The sequence below is a fragment of the Nycticebus coucang genome, chromosome 22, assembly GCF_027406575.1.
Source record: "Nycticebus coucang isolate mNycCou1 chromosome 22, mNycCou1.pri, whole genome shotgun sequence".
NCBI classification, from domain to species: domain Eukaryota; kingdom Metazoa; phylum Chordata; class Mammalia; order Primates; family Lorisidae; genus Nycticebus; species Nycticebus coucang.
In genome coordinates, this window is record NC_069801.1 from 20,394,357 (window position 1) to 20,411,513 (window position 17,157).

Sequence of the window (17,157 nt, forward strand, 5' to 3'; positions counted from 1 at the left end):
AGCGGTGGGGGGAGGGCCGGCGTTAGAGCCTGAGGGAAAGGGAGGGGAAAGGAGAGAGGGGAGGGGAGGGGGCTGCCCGCGGGGGGTTGGGTCATTGTCTTTTAGAATTTGGGAGCCTTTGAAAAGCCGTGGGCCCTCCCACCGCTATTGTGCGGGGGAAGATGTAGCTGCCTCTTCTCCGAACCACCCCTTTGCCTCCGGACTTCTCTGGGGCCAGCAGCCGCCTGAGCAGGGGCCAGGGGCCGCGGGCTCAGCCGACGACCATGGGCTCAGTGTCCAACCAGCAGTTTGCAGGTTCGAGCTCGGGAGTTAGCAGGGACACCTTAGGATGCAGGGGCGGCCAGGAGGTACATAGAAAGGAGATGGGGAAGTGACCCTTGGGCTGCCCGTAGGACCCCAAGTCAGTTCGGCCTCCTACGTCGTGGGGCCACCTCTGGAGCAGGGAACCCTGGTGTCCCAGTGGCGTGCGCGCGAAGGCTACGAGGGCGGAGGTAGTGAAGAGGAGGGGCCTATCCGGCAGTGTGTCCCCGGGAAACGTGTTGCGGGAAAAGGAGCAAAACTTTCGGGGCACCACTGGCCTCGGTGTAAGCTTGGGGAACGCGGGAGGCGGCCAAGACAGGTTTCTTCTCGCCGGCTATAGGTAGCAGCCCCTTCCTAGGTGTTCACCCGAGGGTCTGGACGCTTAGGTCTCCCTGGGAGGGTCCTCCAATTCCGTGGCCCCCCAGCTGAGTCGAGGGCCGGGTCCTTGCTATCTCCAGGTGGCTGCGCCAAGGCGGCGGAGGAGGCGCCCGAGGAGGCGCCGGAGGACGCGGCCCGGGCGGCAGACGAGCCGCAGCTTTTACATGGTGCCGGCATCTGTAAGTGGTTCAACGTGCGCATGGGGTTCGGCTTCCTGTCCATGACCGCCCGCGCCGGGGTCGCGCTCGACCCTCCAGTGGACGTCTTTGTGCACCAGGTGAGACTGATTTCGGTAACTTTTCGGGGGAAAGGTCTAGGAGCGTATAACCACGGATGGGCAGCCGGGCTTGGCTGTTGAATTGAGGATCGAGACCTTTATTGAGCGTCCCCGGCTTCCCCTTGTCACCTCAATTCTGAGTTCTTGTTACTTACAACGGGCCGAGCATGGAAGGCAGCACCAATTTTCAGCACCACCGCCCCCTTCCGGGAACCCCTCCGCCTTACCACGTGTCTATTACCTCTTTCCCCTGGGAAGGGGGCAGGGGGCAAGGAGGTGACCCCGTGAGGCCGAAACTAAGGTTGTATTGTGCTTGCTGGTGGGGGAGGGCGAGCAGGCCGGCCAGGGAAGCACATGCAGGGCCCGAGCCGAGCCCTGAGCGCCCATCGCCTTTAACGTCTGAATGGAGCTCAGAGGGCGGGAGAGAGTGAGGGGAACTGGTTACCCGGCCCAAGGGGCATAAAGCCGCGAAGTCACCCATGTCCCCCATTCGAACATTTCACCCAGGTGGTCATCCAAAACTCAGGCCTTGGGGCCTGGGTAGGTTTGGCAGATTCCCCAAAGGATGCATGTGGAGGCCTGAGAGCTCCTCCAGAGTACTTGTTATCTGTAGTTAGGGACAGGAGGCTTTGGTTGTCCAGTTCCTTCTCCCAAGGGAAGCCTAAGGAGCCCAGGCCTCACTTCCATTCTTGGCCCATTGAGGCTGGGAGGGAATTGGGTAGGTCACAATCCCAAGTTCTAAAGCAAGGCAGCTCAGTGGGGGTTGAGATTCAGTGTCGCAGGGCAGGGGGTGGAGGGAGGCTGGCCTCTGGACCTATTCTCAGTTTGGCATTTATGGCCCCAGACAGCCATTGATTGCTGTCCTAACATTCCTGACCTCAAACAAGGAGCCAGAGACTTAGGTCTCTCTCCTCCCAGGCTTCCCTTTCCTGAATATCCAGAGGCATTCCGGTGGTCCTGGGCTACCATAAAGACCTGAGAAAGGAAGTTGCTTGCTGCCTGCATCCCTTCCACTGGTGGAAGTTTGGACAGGACCTGGAAAGCAGAAGTTGCTAATCTCAGGCCCTGTGGGTTGACACCCAGGCCGGACAGGGAGGGGTTACTTCAGGGAGGTTGGCTTTAGGAGGCATGGGGGAGGGGAAAGGAGGATGTGGGGATTAAGGGTTGGAGCCATAGGGATGGCATTCTGGGGGGGAGGGGTGGAGAAAGGAGAGGCTGGTTGGAGGCAGCAAGGAAGTTTCTGAGCCTTCAGCAAGGAAGTTGAGTGGGGTGAACAGGAGACAGAGAGGATGCAGGGAGGTGAGGACCCTCCAGCTACTGTTGGGACCATGGGCTAACTGGGCTACTTGAGCATCTGCCTGAAGGATCTGAGCGGGATGCTTAACTATCCCCTGCAACACCCTGTTTCACCCCCCCCCATTAAAGTTTCTGACTTAGCTTCACCCCCCTCATTTACATATGTAAATGATAACCCACAGGAAGTAATTGTGGGAGAAAGAAGGGAATTGGCCTCTTTAGATCTATTAAATCACTTTATTACAGGAACCAGCTTTGAATGGCCCTCCTCAGCAGGGTGGCGAGCCTTTCCCACTCTCTCATTTATCTGATCACAAAGAGATTAAAATCTTTCCTGGTCTGGAGACTGGACTCCCTAACTTTAGGAGACTGGAATAAAAAAGTCAGATCCAACATTTTCTCCTCTCCTCTCCAAAGGCTGAGGGGAAAGATCCTCTCATCTTCTGGGGATCCCTGGTGATATATCAAGGAGGGTTTTTCTGAACAAATGGGAATTTGTGCTTCAGCAGGCTCAGTCTTAGGATCCAAAGCAATTGGAAAATGATTGGATGGTATGAGGAAAGCAGGCTAGGGCAGTGGATCCCACAGACTAGCTTGGACATACTTTGGACTTTCAGGTTCTTGGAATGTCCAGGGACCCACAGTTAAATAAGTTATCAGAAAGGAGCTGAGCTGAAATAGAAAAAAGAATCTGTCTCGCTAATCCCCAGCTCTCCCAACTCTAGTCAAAGAGCACAATAACAGATGGGAATTCCTGAGTCTTTATCTAGTAGCTCTGTCTTTTTGATAGGATACTGGTCCTAAAACTCCCACCTTGGCAGTAAGTTGGACTAGTGATTCCAGCCCCTGCACTTGAGAAAGTTAAAATAACTCTCTGGAAATCTAATGGTAAAGGAATTTAGTAGACAATCCCTAAGAACAGGTTTCTAGGAGAGGAAAGTGTTCCTGAAGCAGAGAGTAGGTAAGAAATCTTTAACAAAACTTCCCATTCTTTGGCTGCTGGGTTAGGCACCCTGGGGTTAGGGTGGGCTGGTAAGAAGGGCAGTTGTCCCAAGATAGCATCTGCCAGTGCAGTGGCTGGGACAGGGAGCCCTTTTCTAAGTAAAGAGAAAAGGGAAAAAGCAATTCAGGAACATTTTCTTTTTCCTTCCAAGTTTGGGTTATTAGGGTCCCAATACCCTGTTAATTACAGTTCTTAAGCTCCTGAATACTATTATGTTTCCCCAGGAATGGATGAGTGGGGGAAGAACCCCACCTTTAACCAAAAATCTCCAACAACAACGAAAACAAATAAATCCCCCAAAACATAAAACAAAGAGACTTCTATAACAATTCTTTTACCTAGCCACGAAACCTCTGCCTGTCTCTAGGGTTAGGGAAATTTAAAAATCATAATGAGGCCAGGCCTGGTGGCTCACACCTGTAATCCTAGCACTCTGGGAGGCCAAGGCCAGTGGATTGCTTAAGCTCAGGAGTTCCAGATCAGCCTGAGCAAGAGTGAGACCCTGTCACTACTACAAATAGAAAAACCAGCTGTGTGTTGTGGAGGGTGCCTGTAGTCCCAGTTACTTGGGAGGCTGAGGCAAGAGGATCTCTTGAGTTTTGAGGATGCTGTGAGCTATGACACCATGGCACTCTACCAATGACAACAAAGTGAGACTCTGTCTCAATAAATAAATAATAAAAATCATAATGGCCCATGGCAAGTTCTTAAGTCAGGAGTTTTCACCGTTGACATATTTTTGGTTGTACAGCAATCCCCCAGAAGCCAGCTGCATCCCTCCGTTGTAACAACCCAGTATGTCCCGTGGGTCCCCCAGCTTGAGAAACATAGTTATATAGGGAAAGCTAGGGTAAGAAAGAGCTTAACTGTCAACTGTTTTCCTAAGATTCACCTAGAATTTTAAAACCCTATGGCCATTTTAAGAGTTGCAGCTTAACTAATGTTTCTTGTGACTCAATTTTCAAGCTCCCAAACTTGTAGAAATTTGGAAATGAGAAAAATGTCCTGCTTTCCCCAGAGATCCTCAGATATGTTTAAAATGGCTTTCTGGGTTAAACTACTACATCAGAAGACTCGGAGGCAAAAAAGCCCAAATTTGACCAAGAAACCAAGTTGAGTTAGGAGAAAATTTTTTTATTTTAATTTTTTTTTGAGACAGAGTCTCACTATGTTGCCCTCAGAGTGCTGTAGTGTCACAGCTCATAGCAACCTCAAACTCTTGGGCTTAAGTGCTTCTCTTGCCTCAGTCTCCCAAGTAGCTGGGACTACAGGCGCTGACCACAACGCCCAGCTATTTTTTTGTTATTGTTGTAGTTGTCATTGTTGTTTTAGTTGGCCCCAGCTGGGTTCGAACCTGCCAGCCTCAGTGTATGTGGCCAGCACCCTAACCACTGAGCTATGGGCACTGAGAAAAATTTTAAATACAGAGACAGAAACTGCTGAAATTGCCTTGAAGCCATGTGGCCCCACTTCTGAAATGGATGGAGTGAGGAGGGGGTGACAAGAGAAACCTGGTGGTCTAGGTTAGTTCTGTTGGGTTTGGGGGCTGGGGAATACATGGCTACTTCTCTAGCTGGTTTACAATGTTGTAAACATTGCACATTACAAACGTTGCACCTCTGATTACTCTTTTCATGTCTGTTTATTGGTGTACTTGTCTTATACCTTCCTAACTAACCTTTGAAGGGAAGAACTTGTTAAAAGTCTTGTTAGTTTTCTACTATGCACCTAGTAGGCTAAAAGAATGAATGTGCAAAAGTAAGGGCATCTTGAGGACCTTGATGAATCAGGAGTACACTTAAATTGTTTGGGATCCATGTCAGAAGTCTTTATCCAGAGAAAAAGACTAGAGATAGGGAGGGAGGGGTGTTAACTGATAGCTGCTGTCTTTCTGTACTGGCTAGAATATGGCTTGGCACAGTATGGGAATCATGAAAGTTTGTGGAGTGAATGTCAATGTGTCATAACTCTACGCCTACATAGTATCCTCCTGTGTTGTTGACTGTAAACCAGGCTGGGTGGCCATTCATTTAGTTATTTTATTTCCATCTTAATAAGAAAAGACAACTTAAAATTAAATTGCCTTGGGGGCGGCGCCTGTGGCTCAGTCGGTAAGGCGCCGGCCCCATATACCGAGGGTGGAGGGTTCAAACCCGGCCCCGGCTGAACTGCAACAAAAAAATAGCTGGGCGTTGTGGCGGGCGCCTGTAGTCCCAGCTATTTGGGAGGCTGAGGCAAGAGAATCGCTTAAGCCCAGGAGTTGGAGGTTGCTGTGAGCTGTGTGATGCCACGGCACTCTACCGAGGGCCATAAAGTGAGACTCTGTCTCTACAAAAAAAAAAAAATTAAATTAAAAAAAAAAAATTGCCTTGAGTGGCGCCTGTGGCTCAGTGAGTAGGCCCCCATGTACCAAGGGTGGTGGGTTTGAGCCCAGCCCCAGCCAAACTACAACAACAAAAAAAGTAGCCCGGCGTTATGGCGAGTGCCTGTAGTCCCAGCTGCTCAGGAGGCTGAGGCAAGAGAATCGCCTAGGCCAGGAGTTGGAGGTTGCTGTGAGCTGTAATGCCACGGCACTCTACCAAGGGTAATGGGGTGAGACTCTGTCTCTAAAAAATAAATGAATTGCCTGGATTTTTCAGAAAGTTGGTAGAGGCCAGGCCCAGTGGCTAACAACTGCGTGTAATCCTAGTACTCTGGGAGGCCAAGGTGGGTGGATTGCCTGAGCTCAGGAGTTCCATACCAGCCTAAGCAAGAGCAAGACCCTGTCTCTTACTAAAAATAGAAATAGAAAAATTAGCCAGGTGTGGTGACACAGGCGTGAAGTCCCCGCTACTCTGGAGGCTGAGGCAAGAGGATCTCTTGAGCCAAGAGTTTTGAGTTGCTGTGAGCTATGATGCCATGGCACTCTTCGAAGGTAACAGAGACTCTGTCTCAAAGAAAAAATAAAGAAAGCTGGTAGAGAAGTATAAGGGTTAAGTTAATTAGGGCATTGTTCAATTTTCTGTTTTTTTCTAAGGACACTTGTTTTCTAGGCAATGTCTCAAGTAAAAGACTGTGCCACACCAAACAAACATTCAAATATGGAGAGCTTCCTGCCCTGTGAGTGGTTTTCAGCGACATTCCAGGGTAATATGCTGTAGAACCTCTGTAAGTTGACCACTCAAGGAACTGTGACAAACTGGCAACATACAGAGGTGGTTAACATAAGGAAGTAGGCTTACTTTGCTGATGGAGTACATGTCCCATCCATGAAAATTAAGTCAACTTAAGGAGGTGGTCAACTATGGAAGTTCTTCTATAGTTTCTTGAATATTCCTTTTTTTTTTTTTTTTGAGACAGAGTCTTATTCTGTCACCCCTCGGTAGAGTGTCATGCCGTCACAGCTTACAGCAACCTTAAACTCATAGGCTTACGTGATTCTTTTGCCTCAGCCTCCCGAGTAGCTGGGACTACAGGCACCCGCTACAACACCTGGCTATATTTTTAGAGACAAGGTCTCGTTCTTGCTCAAGATGGTCTCAAACCCATGAACTCACACAATCCACCTGCCTCAGCCTCCTGGAGTGCTAGGATTACAGCGCCCGGCCTCCTTTTTTTTTTTTTTTTGTAGAGACAGAGTCTCACTTTATGGCCCTCAGTAGAGTGCTATGGCATCACAGCTCACAGCAACCTCCAACTCCTGGGCCTAAGCGATTCTCTTGCCTCAGCATCCCGAGTAGCTGGGACTACAGGCGCCCGCCACAACGCCTGGCTATTTTTTGGTTGCAGTTCAGCCGGGGCCGGGCCTGAACCCACCACCCTCGGCATATGGGGCCGGCGCCTTACCGACTGAGCCACAGGCACCGCCCTTCTTTTTGTTTTTTTGAGACAGTCTCACTCTCATCCTTGGGTGGGTAGAGTGTGATGGTATCATAACTCACAGCAACCTCAAACTCCTAGGCTTAAGCTATCTTCTTTTTTTGAGACAGAGCCTCAAGCTGTCACCCTGGGTAGAGTGCTGTGGCATCACAGCTCACAGCAACCTCCAACTCCTGAGCTTAAGCAATTCTCTTGCCTCAGCCACCCAAGTAGCTGGGACTACAGGTGCCCACCACAATGCCAGGCTATAATTTTGGTTGTAGTTGTTTGGCAGGCCCAGGCTGTATTCAAACCTGCCAGGTCTACTTACTTGAGCTACAGGCGCCAAGCCTTAAGCTATCTTTTTACCTCGGCCTCCCAAGTAGCTGGGACTACAGGCAGCTGTCACAATGCCTGGCTAGTTTTTCAATTTTTAGTAGAGATAGGGTCTTGAGCTCTTCCTTCTGAGCTCAAGGAATCTACCTGCCTCAGCCTCCCAAAGTGCTAGGATTATAAATGTAAGCCACATGGCCAGCCAGTTTCTTGAACATTCCTAATCACTCCCCACCCTACTGGAATTCTTTTTTTTTTATTTTTAGAAACTGCCCTAGGTAAAAACTAGTCTCTTCTTCCTGCAGGCGTGAATAGCTGCAATTACTAGCGAGTAGTCAGTCTGGGAAGGAGTTGGAGGAGAAAACTTTCAAGAATCGTTTATAATTGGTACAGACTTATTGAACACAATCTCAGCTTGGGAGTTAATTCAAACAGGAAACTGAAGTCCAGGGAGAGTAACTGGCTTTTCCCAACAGTACAAGAACTGAGTTTTTGGCCTAAACTCTGGAAACCTCCCATTCTTACCCTGATCAAGCAGGTGGGTGGGGGTGGGACAGAAGGAAAGCAGGTAATCCTTAAAAGTTTGTCTTCCTGAGTTTAGAGGATGACAAGATAACTGCTCTAAGGAGCTGTGTAGATAAATTTGCCTAAAAGCTTGTGTTCAAGATTCACAACCAGGTAGCCACTCAGTTCTTCCTGGTATAGGCTCCCTTTGGCTTGCCTTTGCACAGACAGGCTGAGAAGCGCCATCTGGTGGAGGACTCCAGGCAGGCGCTATGGGCAGAGACTGGTTGCCTAAGCCTTTAGTTCTGGACCTCCTTACAAACAACAGCAATAAACTGCTTCTGGGAGAACCGGTCAGTTTCCTGACCTCTCCCAAATCTTGACTCCAGGAATGGAGCTCACTACAGTGACTGAGTCATTAAAAGTACGTTAATCTGCTTGTTTGGTTGTTTTTTTTTTTTTTAGCGTAAAGTATCAAGTAGTGCTTCTTTTTACTTTCTAAATGTAGCTACTAGAAAGTTTTAAATTCTGTATGTGACGTGCATCATATTGGATCTCATTGGTTATAGAGTCAACTTGGTTGCAATCAGCCCAGTTTCTTGCTTCTTAACTGTTGACTTTCAATCAAGATCCTTATTAACCCCTCCATGTCCTAAAGCTCTGACAAGGGAGTCATAAAACACCTACTGTAACGTTTAATATGAAGGTTGAGTGAGTTACAACATGCAAAGTGCTTACTTATTACACTGCTTCACCTATAGTAAGCATGAATTCCTAAGTTATTTTGGATAGTAGAGAACTTAGATTTTTTGTTTGTTTTTGAGACAGCCTCAAGCTGTCCCCCTGGGTAGAGTGCTGTGGCCACAGCTCACAGCAACCTCCAACTCCTGGGCTCAAGCGATTCTCCTGCCTCCACCTCCCAAGTAGCTGGGACTACAGGCACCCGCCACAATGCCCGGCTATTTTTCGGTTGCTGCCGTCGTTGTTTGGCAGGCCTGGGCTGAATTCGAACTCACCAGCTTAGGTGTATGTGGCTGGCGCTTTAGCTGCTTGAGCTACAGGTGCTGAGCTGAGAACTTAGATTCAGCAAATGATTATGCACTGCCAGAAACCTGGAACTGAGGGTAGAGACATGCACTAGAATAGTGACTAGATAATCTTGAGCTGGAATGGTGGTGAGTGTTGCAGAAGAGCAAAGGACCATTGCTCAGATCCGCACAACTAGAGGAAGTACTCTTAAATTCTGACTCTTGCCACTTATGTAGAAAGGAGCAATGTAACTAAAAACAAGTATCTTTAAAGCTAGCAGGAACTTGGGCGGCACCTGTGGCTCAGTCGGTAAGGCACTGGTCCCATATATCGAGGGTGGCGGGTTCAAACCCAGCCCCGGCTGAACTGCAACCAAAAAATAGCCGGGCGTTGTGGCGGGCGCCTGTAGTTCCAGCTACCCGGGAGGCTGAGGCAAGAGAATCGCTTAAGCCCAGGAGTTGGAGGTTGCTGTGAGCTGTGTGATGCCATGGCACTCTACCGAGGACCATAAAGTGAGACTCTGTCTCTACAAAAAAAAAAGCTGGCAGGAACTTGATCCCCTGATTTTACAAACACTTAAAATAACCATAGTCTATCCGATTTTCTTGGGTCAAGTTAAGGGAAACTTAATTTCTTGTGTGATTGTTCTATTTTGTGTGTGTGTGTGTGTGTGTGGTTTTTGGCCGGGGCTGGGTTTGAACCCGCCACCTCCAGCATATGGGACCGGCGCCCTACTCCTTGAGCCACAGGCGCCGCTGATTGTTCTATTTTTTTTTTTTTAGCTCCACCTTATTTTATAAGTGACCTCCAAGGTCCATTCTCTCTCTAAATACTGGGATATGGGATACTTTATGTGGGGGAAGGGAGGAGTAGGCAATTAATTAGTAAGGTATTAAGAAAGCCTAAGTACTTGAACTGGGGAGATTCTTTCCCAGCCATCAAAAGGAAAAGAAAAAAAATTGTTTTTTCCAACTCTTTTCTGTTTGAGTGTCATATTCCCCAAGGCAGTGGGCCCAGATAGGCTGCCTACTCTGATATAAAAAATTGGGAAAGGAAAAGGTGTATCCTGTCTCTTCTCTTCTACCCCTTTAAAATCCTTTATCTGAATAAATAACTGAGGATTGGACTGAAGGCCCTGGAAGGAAGGGGGTCCTGTCCGGTTCTGTCTATGAAGTATGGGGTGGGCAAGTCAGAGAGAAGGAAAGATGATTGACTGCTGAAAGTGACTTTGGCAAACCCACCCATAGTGACTGGGAAAGAAGGGTGGTTCTATAGCTAGTTCTTCTTACCAAGACCATAATCCCAACGTGGAAGAGAGGAAGGAAGAAACTGTTGAATGTCGGGGGAGGGAGAGGGGGATGCCAGGGGGATCTGCAGCCTTGGAACTCCAGGAATCTGACCACCAGAACCAACCAGTGTCAACTCTTTGTTGTCTGGGGCTGGGCTCTATTGGGGGAGCTCAGGCCATGCTCCTCCCCCCAAGGCCTTTTCTTTTTTGAGGGGATGGGGAGAGAGGCGGGGCCCTGCTTTGTGTGTGGTTGAGGGTGGAGTGGGGGTGGTACAAGAATTTCAGGCTCTTTTCAGATGCTGGCCAGAGGAGCCTGGCTCTGTGGGGCTGCACGCTGATTACCTATCTGATAAGAGAGGAATTCAAACTATGTGTTTTAGAAAGGAGTGGGGGAGGGGGCTGGGAGCCACCCCAGGAGACCACCAGTTTAAACCCTGGCCAGCCTCTTGAGGTGCCCGCAGGGTTTGGGTTTTTTTTTTTGTTTGTTTGTTTGAAACTCTTAAATAGACATCAGATCCTCCAGTGGTGGAGTGACCTAAGAGGACTAGTCAGTTTCATGTTGCAAATCACCATTTCTTTTTTTTTTAAATAGAGACAGAGTCTTACTTTATTACTCTTGGTAGAGTGCTGTGGCGTCACAGCTTACAGCAACCTCCAACTCCTGGGCTTAGGCAATTCTCTTGCCTCAGCCTCCCAAGTAGCTGGCACTACAGGGACCCACCACAACTCCTGGCTATTTTGATGTTGTTTGTTGTTGTTGTGTTTGGCTGGGGTCAGATTCGAACCGCCACACTCAGTATATGGGGCTGACGTCCTACCCACAGAGCCACAGGTGCCGCCCAACACACATCACCATTTCTATTATCCTCTTGTTATCAAAATAAGGCTATGAAATGTCCATGGAGAAGGTATTCTCCAGTAAATTGGAGCACAGAGAGGGGATATTTTTCTGCGTTTCTAAGGCTGGTTAGTGATAAAACTAGTCTCTCAGCATTTGATTCTCACTGATAACCCATCCTGGTCCAGTCTGATAATTGACACTGAGGATTTATGTGTGACACAGTGTTACTACTGTGTTAACTACTTTTCATGTATTAAATCTTACCATAAAATTAGTATTTACTCTATTTTATAGATGATGAAAGGAGAGAGGGAACAGACCCTCAAACTCAACTCTTGTTCTTAGCCACTTACCTCTGAATCAGGTAGAACTATGAGTTTCACAGCCTGAGATCTGACATCACAAATGGATGAGGCCAAGGCTCTTGGTCTGGCTACTTGAGTACTTCCCAACTCACTGACTTTTCCTACTTTTTCCAGCTGAGTAAGAGACAAGTGAAATCTAACTTTCTTTTTTTTTTTTTTAAGACAGCTCACAGCAACCTCAAATTTGGGCTTAAGTGATTCTCTTGTCTCAGCCTCCCAAGTAGCTGGCACCTGCCACAACACCCAGCTATTTTTAGAGATGAGGTCTGGCTCAGGCTATCCACCTGCCTTGGCCTCCCAGAGTGCTAGGATTACAGGCGTGAGCCACCGCACCCGGCCTCAATCTAACTTTTTTTTTGGCCGGGCTGGGTTTGAACCCGCCACCTCCAGCATATGGGGATGGCGCCTTACTCTGTTGAGCCACAGGCGCCGCCCCTCAATCTTACTTTAAATTCATAGTGGTTACTATGCAACAGGATAGGGAGAAAGTCCTTTCCCCTTGGCAGTGTGGATTATTTTTTCTTTTTGAGACAGTCTCACATGTAGCCCTTGATAGAAGTGCTCTGGGATTACAGCTCACAGCAACCTCATACCCTTGGGCTGAAGTGATTCTCTTGCCTTAGCCTCCCAAGTAGCTGGGACTATAGGCGCCCGCCATAATGCCCAGCTATTTAGAGACCGGCACCTTGCTTTTGCTCAGGCTGCTCTCTAACCTGAACTCAGGCAATCTACCTGCCTGGGCCTCCTAGAGTGTTGGGATTATAGGCATGAGCCACCCCCATCCCTTTTTTTTTTTTTTTCTTTTTTCTCTTTTAAGAGACAGAATCTCACTGTGTTGCCTAGGCTAGATTCAAACTACAGGGCTCAAGCTATCCTCCTGCCTCAGGCTCTTAAGTATAGGTAGCTGGAATTACAGGAATGAATCATCCTCTAGGGTTTTTATTTCCTGCTTTAGTGATCCACCCCTTCCTCCACAAGTTGGGGCATACTGCCTAGTGTGTGTGGAGGGGTGATCATATCCCTGGATGATTCTGTGGACATAAAAACAAGTGAAAGGGTCCTATTTCTCTAGGACAGCTACAAATAATAATACGCGAAGTGTTCAGTGGACACTTGATCTTTTGGTGCCTGCATAATCTTTATTAAAACCAATTAGATTGATAGGTGGTGTTTTCCCATTCCCTGAATGATCTGAGCCCTAGAGGCAAGTGGCTGACAGCCAGTAATTCATAGACCAGCATTTCATGAATCAGGATGTGCCTGGCTCCAGAGCTTGTGCTCTTAATCAGTTATTTAAAAATTAAAATGATTGAGGAATTTGTGGATCCCATCATGCTAAAGAGAATGGTTGAGCTAAGTCTCAGTTTGAAATATTCAATCCCTGACCAACTCCGACCTACTTACCTATTCCTGTCTCCCTGTGCCAGGACTAGTTAGGTGTGCAGTGATAACCTTTACTTCTCTGAACTCCATTTTCTTTTTTTTCTTCTGAGACAGTCTCTCTCTGTTTCCCTGGGTAGAGTGCTGTGGTGTCACAGCTCATAGCAACGTCAAACTCTTGGGCTCAAGACATATTCTTGCCTCAGCCACCCAAGTAGCTGGGATTACAGGTGCCTTCCACTATACACGGCTAGTTTTCTTTAGTAGAGATGGGGGTCTCTTTTTCTTTTTGAGACAGAGTCTCACTTTATCATGCTTAGTAGGGTGCCATTGTGTCATAGCTCACAGCAACCTCAAACTCTTGGGCTCAAGTGATTCTCTTGCCTTAGCCTCCCCAGTAGCTGGGACTACAGGAGCCAGCTACAATCCTCAGCTATTTTCAGAGATGGAGTCTCACTCTGGCTCAAATTGGTCTTGAACCTGTGAGCTCAGGCAATCCACCCACCTTGGCCTCCCAGAGGGGTCTCACTTTTGCTCAGGCTGGTCTCAAACTAAAGTAATCCACCTGTCTCTCAGCCTTCTAGACTGTTAGGATTATAGGCATGAACCATTGCACTTTGCCTGTCCTTTGCCTTTTTATAATTTTTTTTTTTAAGAGACAAGAGTCTCACTTTATTGCCCTCCGTAGAGTGCCATGACGTCACAGCTCATAGCAACCTCCAGCTTCCTGGGCCTAGGCACTTCTCTTGTCTCAGCCTCCCAAGTAGCTGGGACTACAGGCGCCCACCACAACACCCGGCTATTTTTTTGCTGCAGTTTGCAGTTTGGCCAGGGCAGGGTTCAAACCCACCACCCTCAGTATATGGAGCCGGTGCCCTACTCACTGAGCCACAGGTGCTGCCCTATTTTCTTAACATGTAGATATTTAATTCCTTTGAAGTGTATTCTGCATATGTATAACATAAAGTATAGAAATCTGGCTTATTTCCAAATGGGTAATTTTGTCAGCAGTGATTACTGAATTGTTTGCCTCACCTATAAATTTCTCTGTACTATATTCTTGGATTTCTTAGTGACTTTGCATTTTATTCCCCTCCTTCAAATTTCAGGAGCATTTTCTTGATAAAATTTCAAATTTATAAAAAGCTTGTGTGAATAGTATAAAAACCTCTCATATAGGCTTGGTGCCAGCCACATACACCAGAGCTGGTGGGTTCAAATCCAGCCCCGGCTCATCAAACAACAGTGACAACTCCAACCAAAAAATAGCCGGGCATTGTGGTAGGCGCCTGTAGTCCCAGCTACTTCGGATGCTGAGGCAAGAGAATAATGTAAGCCTGAAAGTCTGAGGTTGCTGTGAGCTGTGATGCCATGGCACTCTACCCAGGGAGACAGCTTGAGACTCTGTCTCAAAAAAAAAAAGGAAAAAATCCTCCCATATAAACATTGCCCAATTCATCAATTAACATTTTGCCCCCCCCCTTTTTTTTTTGAGACAGAGCCTCAAGCTGTCCCCCTGGGTACAGTACGGTGGCATCACAGCTCACAGCAACCTCCAACTCCTGGGCTCAAGCGATTCTCCTGCCTCTGCCTCCCAAGTAGCTGGGACTACGGGCACCTGCCACAACTCCCAGCTATTTTTTGGTTGTAGTTGTCATTGTTGTTTGGCAGGTCCGGGCTGGATTTGGAACCGCCAGCTCAGGGTGTATGTGGCTGGTTCCTTAGCTGCTTGAGCCACAGGTGCCGAGCCTGCCCCATTTGTTTTATCATGCTCTATATCTCTGTGCAGATAGTTTCATTCTTATTTTCTTCTTGGACATAAATGTAAGTGTTAAACACCTTTATCCATAATTATTTCTGAATGTATTTCCTGGGAATAAGAAAAGCGTCTTAACATAAGTGCAATGATTATAATTGGGAAATTTAGCATTGATACAGTCCTTTATCTATCTTCGATATACAAATTTTTTATCAATTCTCCTGTTATTTTCCTGATCTAGGATCCAGTCCAGAATTATTTCATGTGCAATGACTTACATTACTAACTGATCAGTTATTCAGGCTTTGTCTTTCTATGACTGTCACTTTGTGAAGTTCTATTTTGTCCAATGCTCCTCAGTTTGGGTTTTTCTAATGTTCCCTCAATGTTCAATTCAAAATGGTTTTTTTGTTTGTTTTTTTGCAGTTTTTGGCTGGAGCTAGGTTTGAACCCACCACCCCTGGCATGTGGGGCTGGAGCCCTACTCCTTTGAGCCACAGGTGCCACTCAGGGCTTTTTTTTGTTTGTTTGTTTTGAGACAGTCAACCTAGGTAGTGTACCATAGCATCATAGTTCACAGCAACCTCAAACTCTTGGGCTTGAGCGATTGTCTTGCCTCAGCCTCTCCAGTAGCTGGGACTACAGGTGTGTACCATTATGCCCAGCTAATTTTTCTATTTTTTGTGGAAACAAGGTCTCACTATTGTTCAGGTTGGTTTCACAGTAGTACTGAGTACACTGGATACTTTTTTTTCCATTCCTGAGATACTTCACTAAGAATATTTTCCAGCTCTATCCATGTAAACATAAAAGAGGTAAAGTCTCCATTGTTTTTTTTTTTTTTACTGCTGCAAAAATATGGAACGCTTCATGAATTTGCATGTCATTCTTGCACAAGGGCCATGCTAATCTTCTCTGTATCGTTCCGATTTTAGTATATGTGCTGCCGAAGCGAGCACTGTAATGTAGATTTTTTGTTCTTAATTTGGTGACTGAGTTATTGATGAAATTTGAGGGCTATCACATTTGTTCTTCCTTTCACCAGAGTAAGCTGCACATGGAAGGCTTCCGGAGCCTGAAGGAGGGTGAGGCAGTGGAGTTCACCTTTAAGAAGTCTGCCAAGGGCTTGGAATCCATCCGTGTCACTGGACCTGGTGGGGTGTTCTGTATTGGGAGTGAGAGGCGGCCAAAGGGGAAGAACATGCAGAAGCGCAGATCAAAAGGAGACAGGTATGGATTGGAAGGCAGCTTCTACAGGTTGTCAGGCATGTGCTGAGGATGGGGAGAGCTCTCCCAGTCTTACCACTTTGGTGGACCAGGTTGTCAGCCTTAAAGTGAGGCTTGTGGTTCCTGACAACCTCCACATGGTTGAGGTGGCAGCCATAGGTGTGAGCAAGGGTAATACGTGAGAAAGGCATTGGGCATGACTAAGCTCTTCTAGTTGGGACAAATAATTTTGTTCGGTGAGCTCTAGCCTCTATTGTTAATTGAAGTTAGTGATACTAACCTCATGGTTTTAGAACTAAATCTGACCGTGTATATATGGGTTGTTTTTGTTGTTCTTTGTTTTTGTTTTTTTTTTTAATTTATTTTTTATTTCAGTTGTGCTTGTTCATTCTTCTTTGTTTGAAGTACTCCTTTTTTGTTCATTTTCTTCTTCCTCTGGCGGTGCTGGCTGTTGTTGATGTTGTTAGTAGAGACGGGGTCTTACTCTGGCTCACTGCTGCTCATACTGGTCTTGAACCTCTGAGCTCAGACAATCCACCCGCCTCGGCCTCCCACAGCGCTGGGACTACAGGCTGAGCCACCACGCCCGGCCAGACCGTGTATCTATGTATGTAAGTGATGGCACAACATGGTGTATCTGTATCTGTTACTCTCTACCAAGTCTCCAAATGGCTGCTTTCCATAATCTTGCTATTGGGTTTAAAGCCTTTTAGCTCAGAGCAGATAATATAATTTGGCTTCCTTAATTTCTTCTGTGTTAAAGGTATAGTAGAATCTCACATGTCCCCCAGGTTGAAATTCCCAGCTGGGGCCTGGTATCTTGGTCTTTTCAAGTTGATATGAATCTTAAGAGATCATGTAGACAATCCAATTTAGAAAGTATTTAGAGATCATCTAGGAAGTGAGGAATTTGGTCCAGGAAGGGAAGTGAGTATGTTGACAAACCTAGACCAGAGCCCAGACGTCCTCACTTGTGGGTGGCTTTTGACCTCTTCCTGCTACTTTCTCTCACCTTTACCCTCTTGCTCTGTACTAGGTGCTACAACTGTGGAGGTCTAGACCATCATGCTAAGGAATGCAAGCTGCCACCCCAGCCCAAGAAGTGCCACTTCTGCCAGAGCATCAGCCATATGGTAGCGTCATGTCCACTGAAGGCCCAGCAGGCCCCTAGCGCACAGGCAAAGCCAGCCTACTTTCGGGAGGAAGAAGAAGAGATCCACAGCCCTGCCCTGCTCCGGGAAGCCCAGAATTGAGCTGTAGTGGGTGGAGGCTATTGTTTTGCTATCAGAAAGTTTCAATGAACAGGCAGAGTGGAGAAAGTGGGCGTAGGGTGGGTTGGA

At 47.3% G+C, this 17,157-nt stretch overlaps 1 protein-coding gene and 1 non-coding gene across 2 annotated transcripts; one reads left to right on the forward strand and one right to left on the reverse strand.

Annotated features, from left to right (window-relative positions):
* Positions 1-263: 263 nt before the first annotated feature.
* LIN28A (lin-28 homolog A) lies at positions 264-17,157 on the forward strand. Its single transcript, XM_053575536.1, has 5 exons — positions 264-294; positions 393-584; positions 759-955; positions 15,636-15,820; positions 16,854-17,157. Exons 1-5 carry the CDS (start codon positions 264-266, stop codon positions 17,068-17,070), a joined length of 822 nt encoding a protein of 273 aa, XP_053431511.1. The 3' UTR covers positions 17,071-17,157.
* On the reverse strand, positions 15,443-15,549 carry LOC128575627 (U6 spliceosomal RNA). Its single transcript, XR_008377054.1, has one exon. It is a non-coding gene; the product is annotated as a U6 spliceosomal RNA (small nuclear RNA).

What these genes read in the sequence shown, in the direction of transcription:
- LIN28A (XM_053575536.1), top strand. Translation starts at nt 264, where the DNA reads ATGGGCTCAGTGTCCAACCAGCAGTTTGCAG. An exon ending in GTCCAACCAGCAGTTTGCAG is followed by an intron (nt 295 to 392) that starts GTTCGAGCTCGG and finishes GGCTGCCCGTAG; the next exon opens with GACCCCAAGTCAGTTCGGCC. An exon ending in CGCAGATCAAAAGGAGACAG is followed by an intron (nt 15,821 to 16,853) that starts GTATGGATTGGA and finishes GCTCTGTACTAG; the next exon opens with GTGCTACAACTGTGGAGGTC.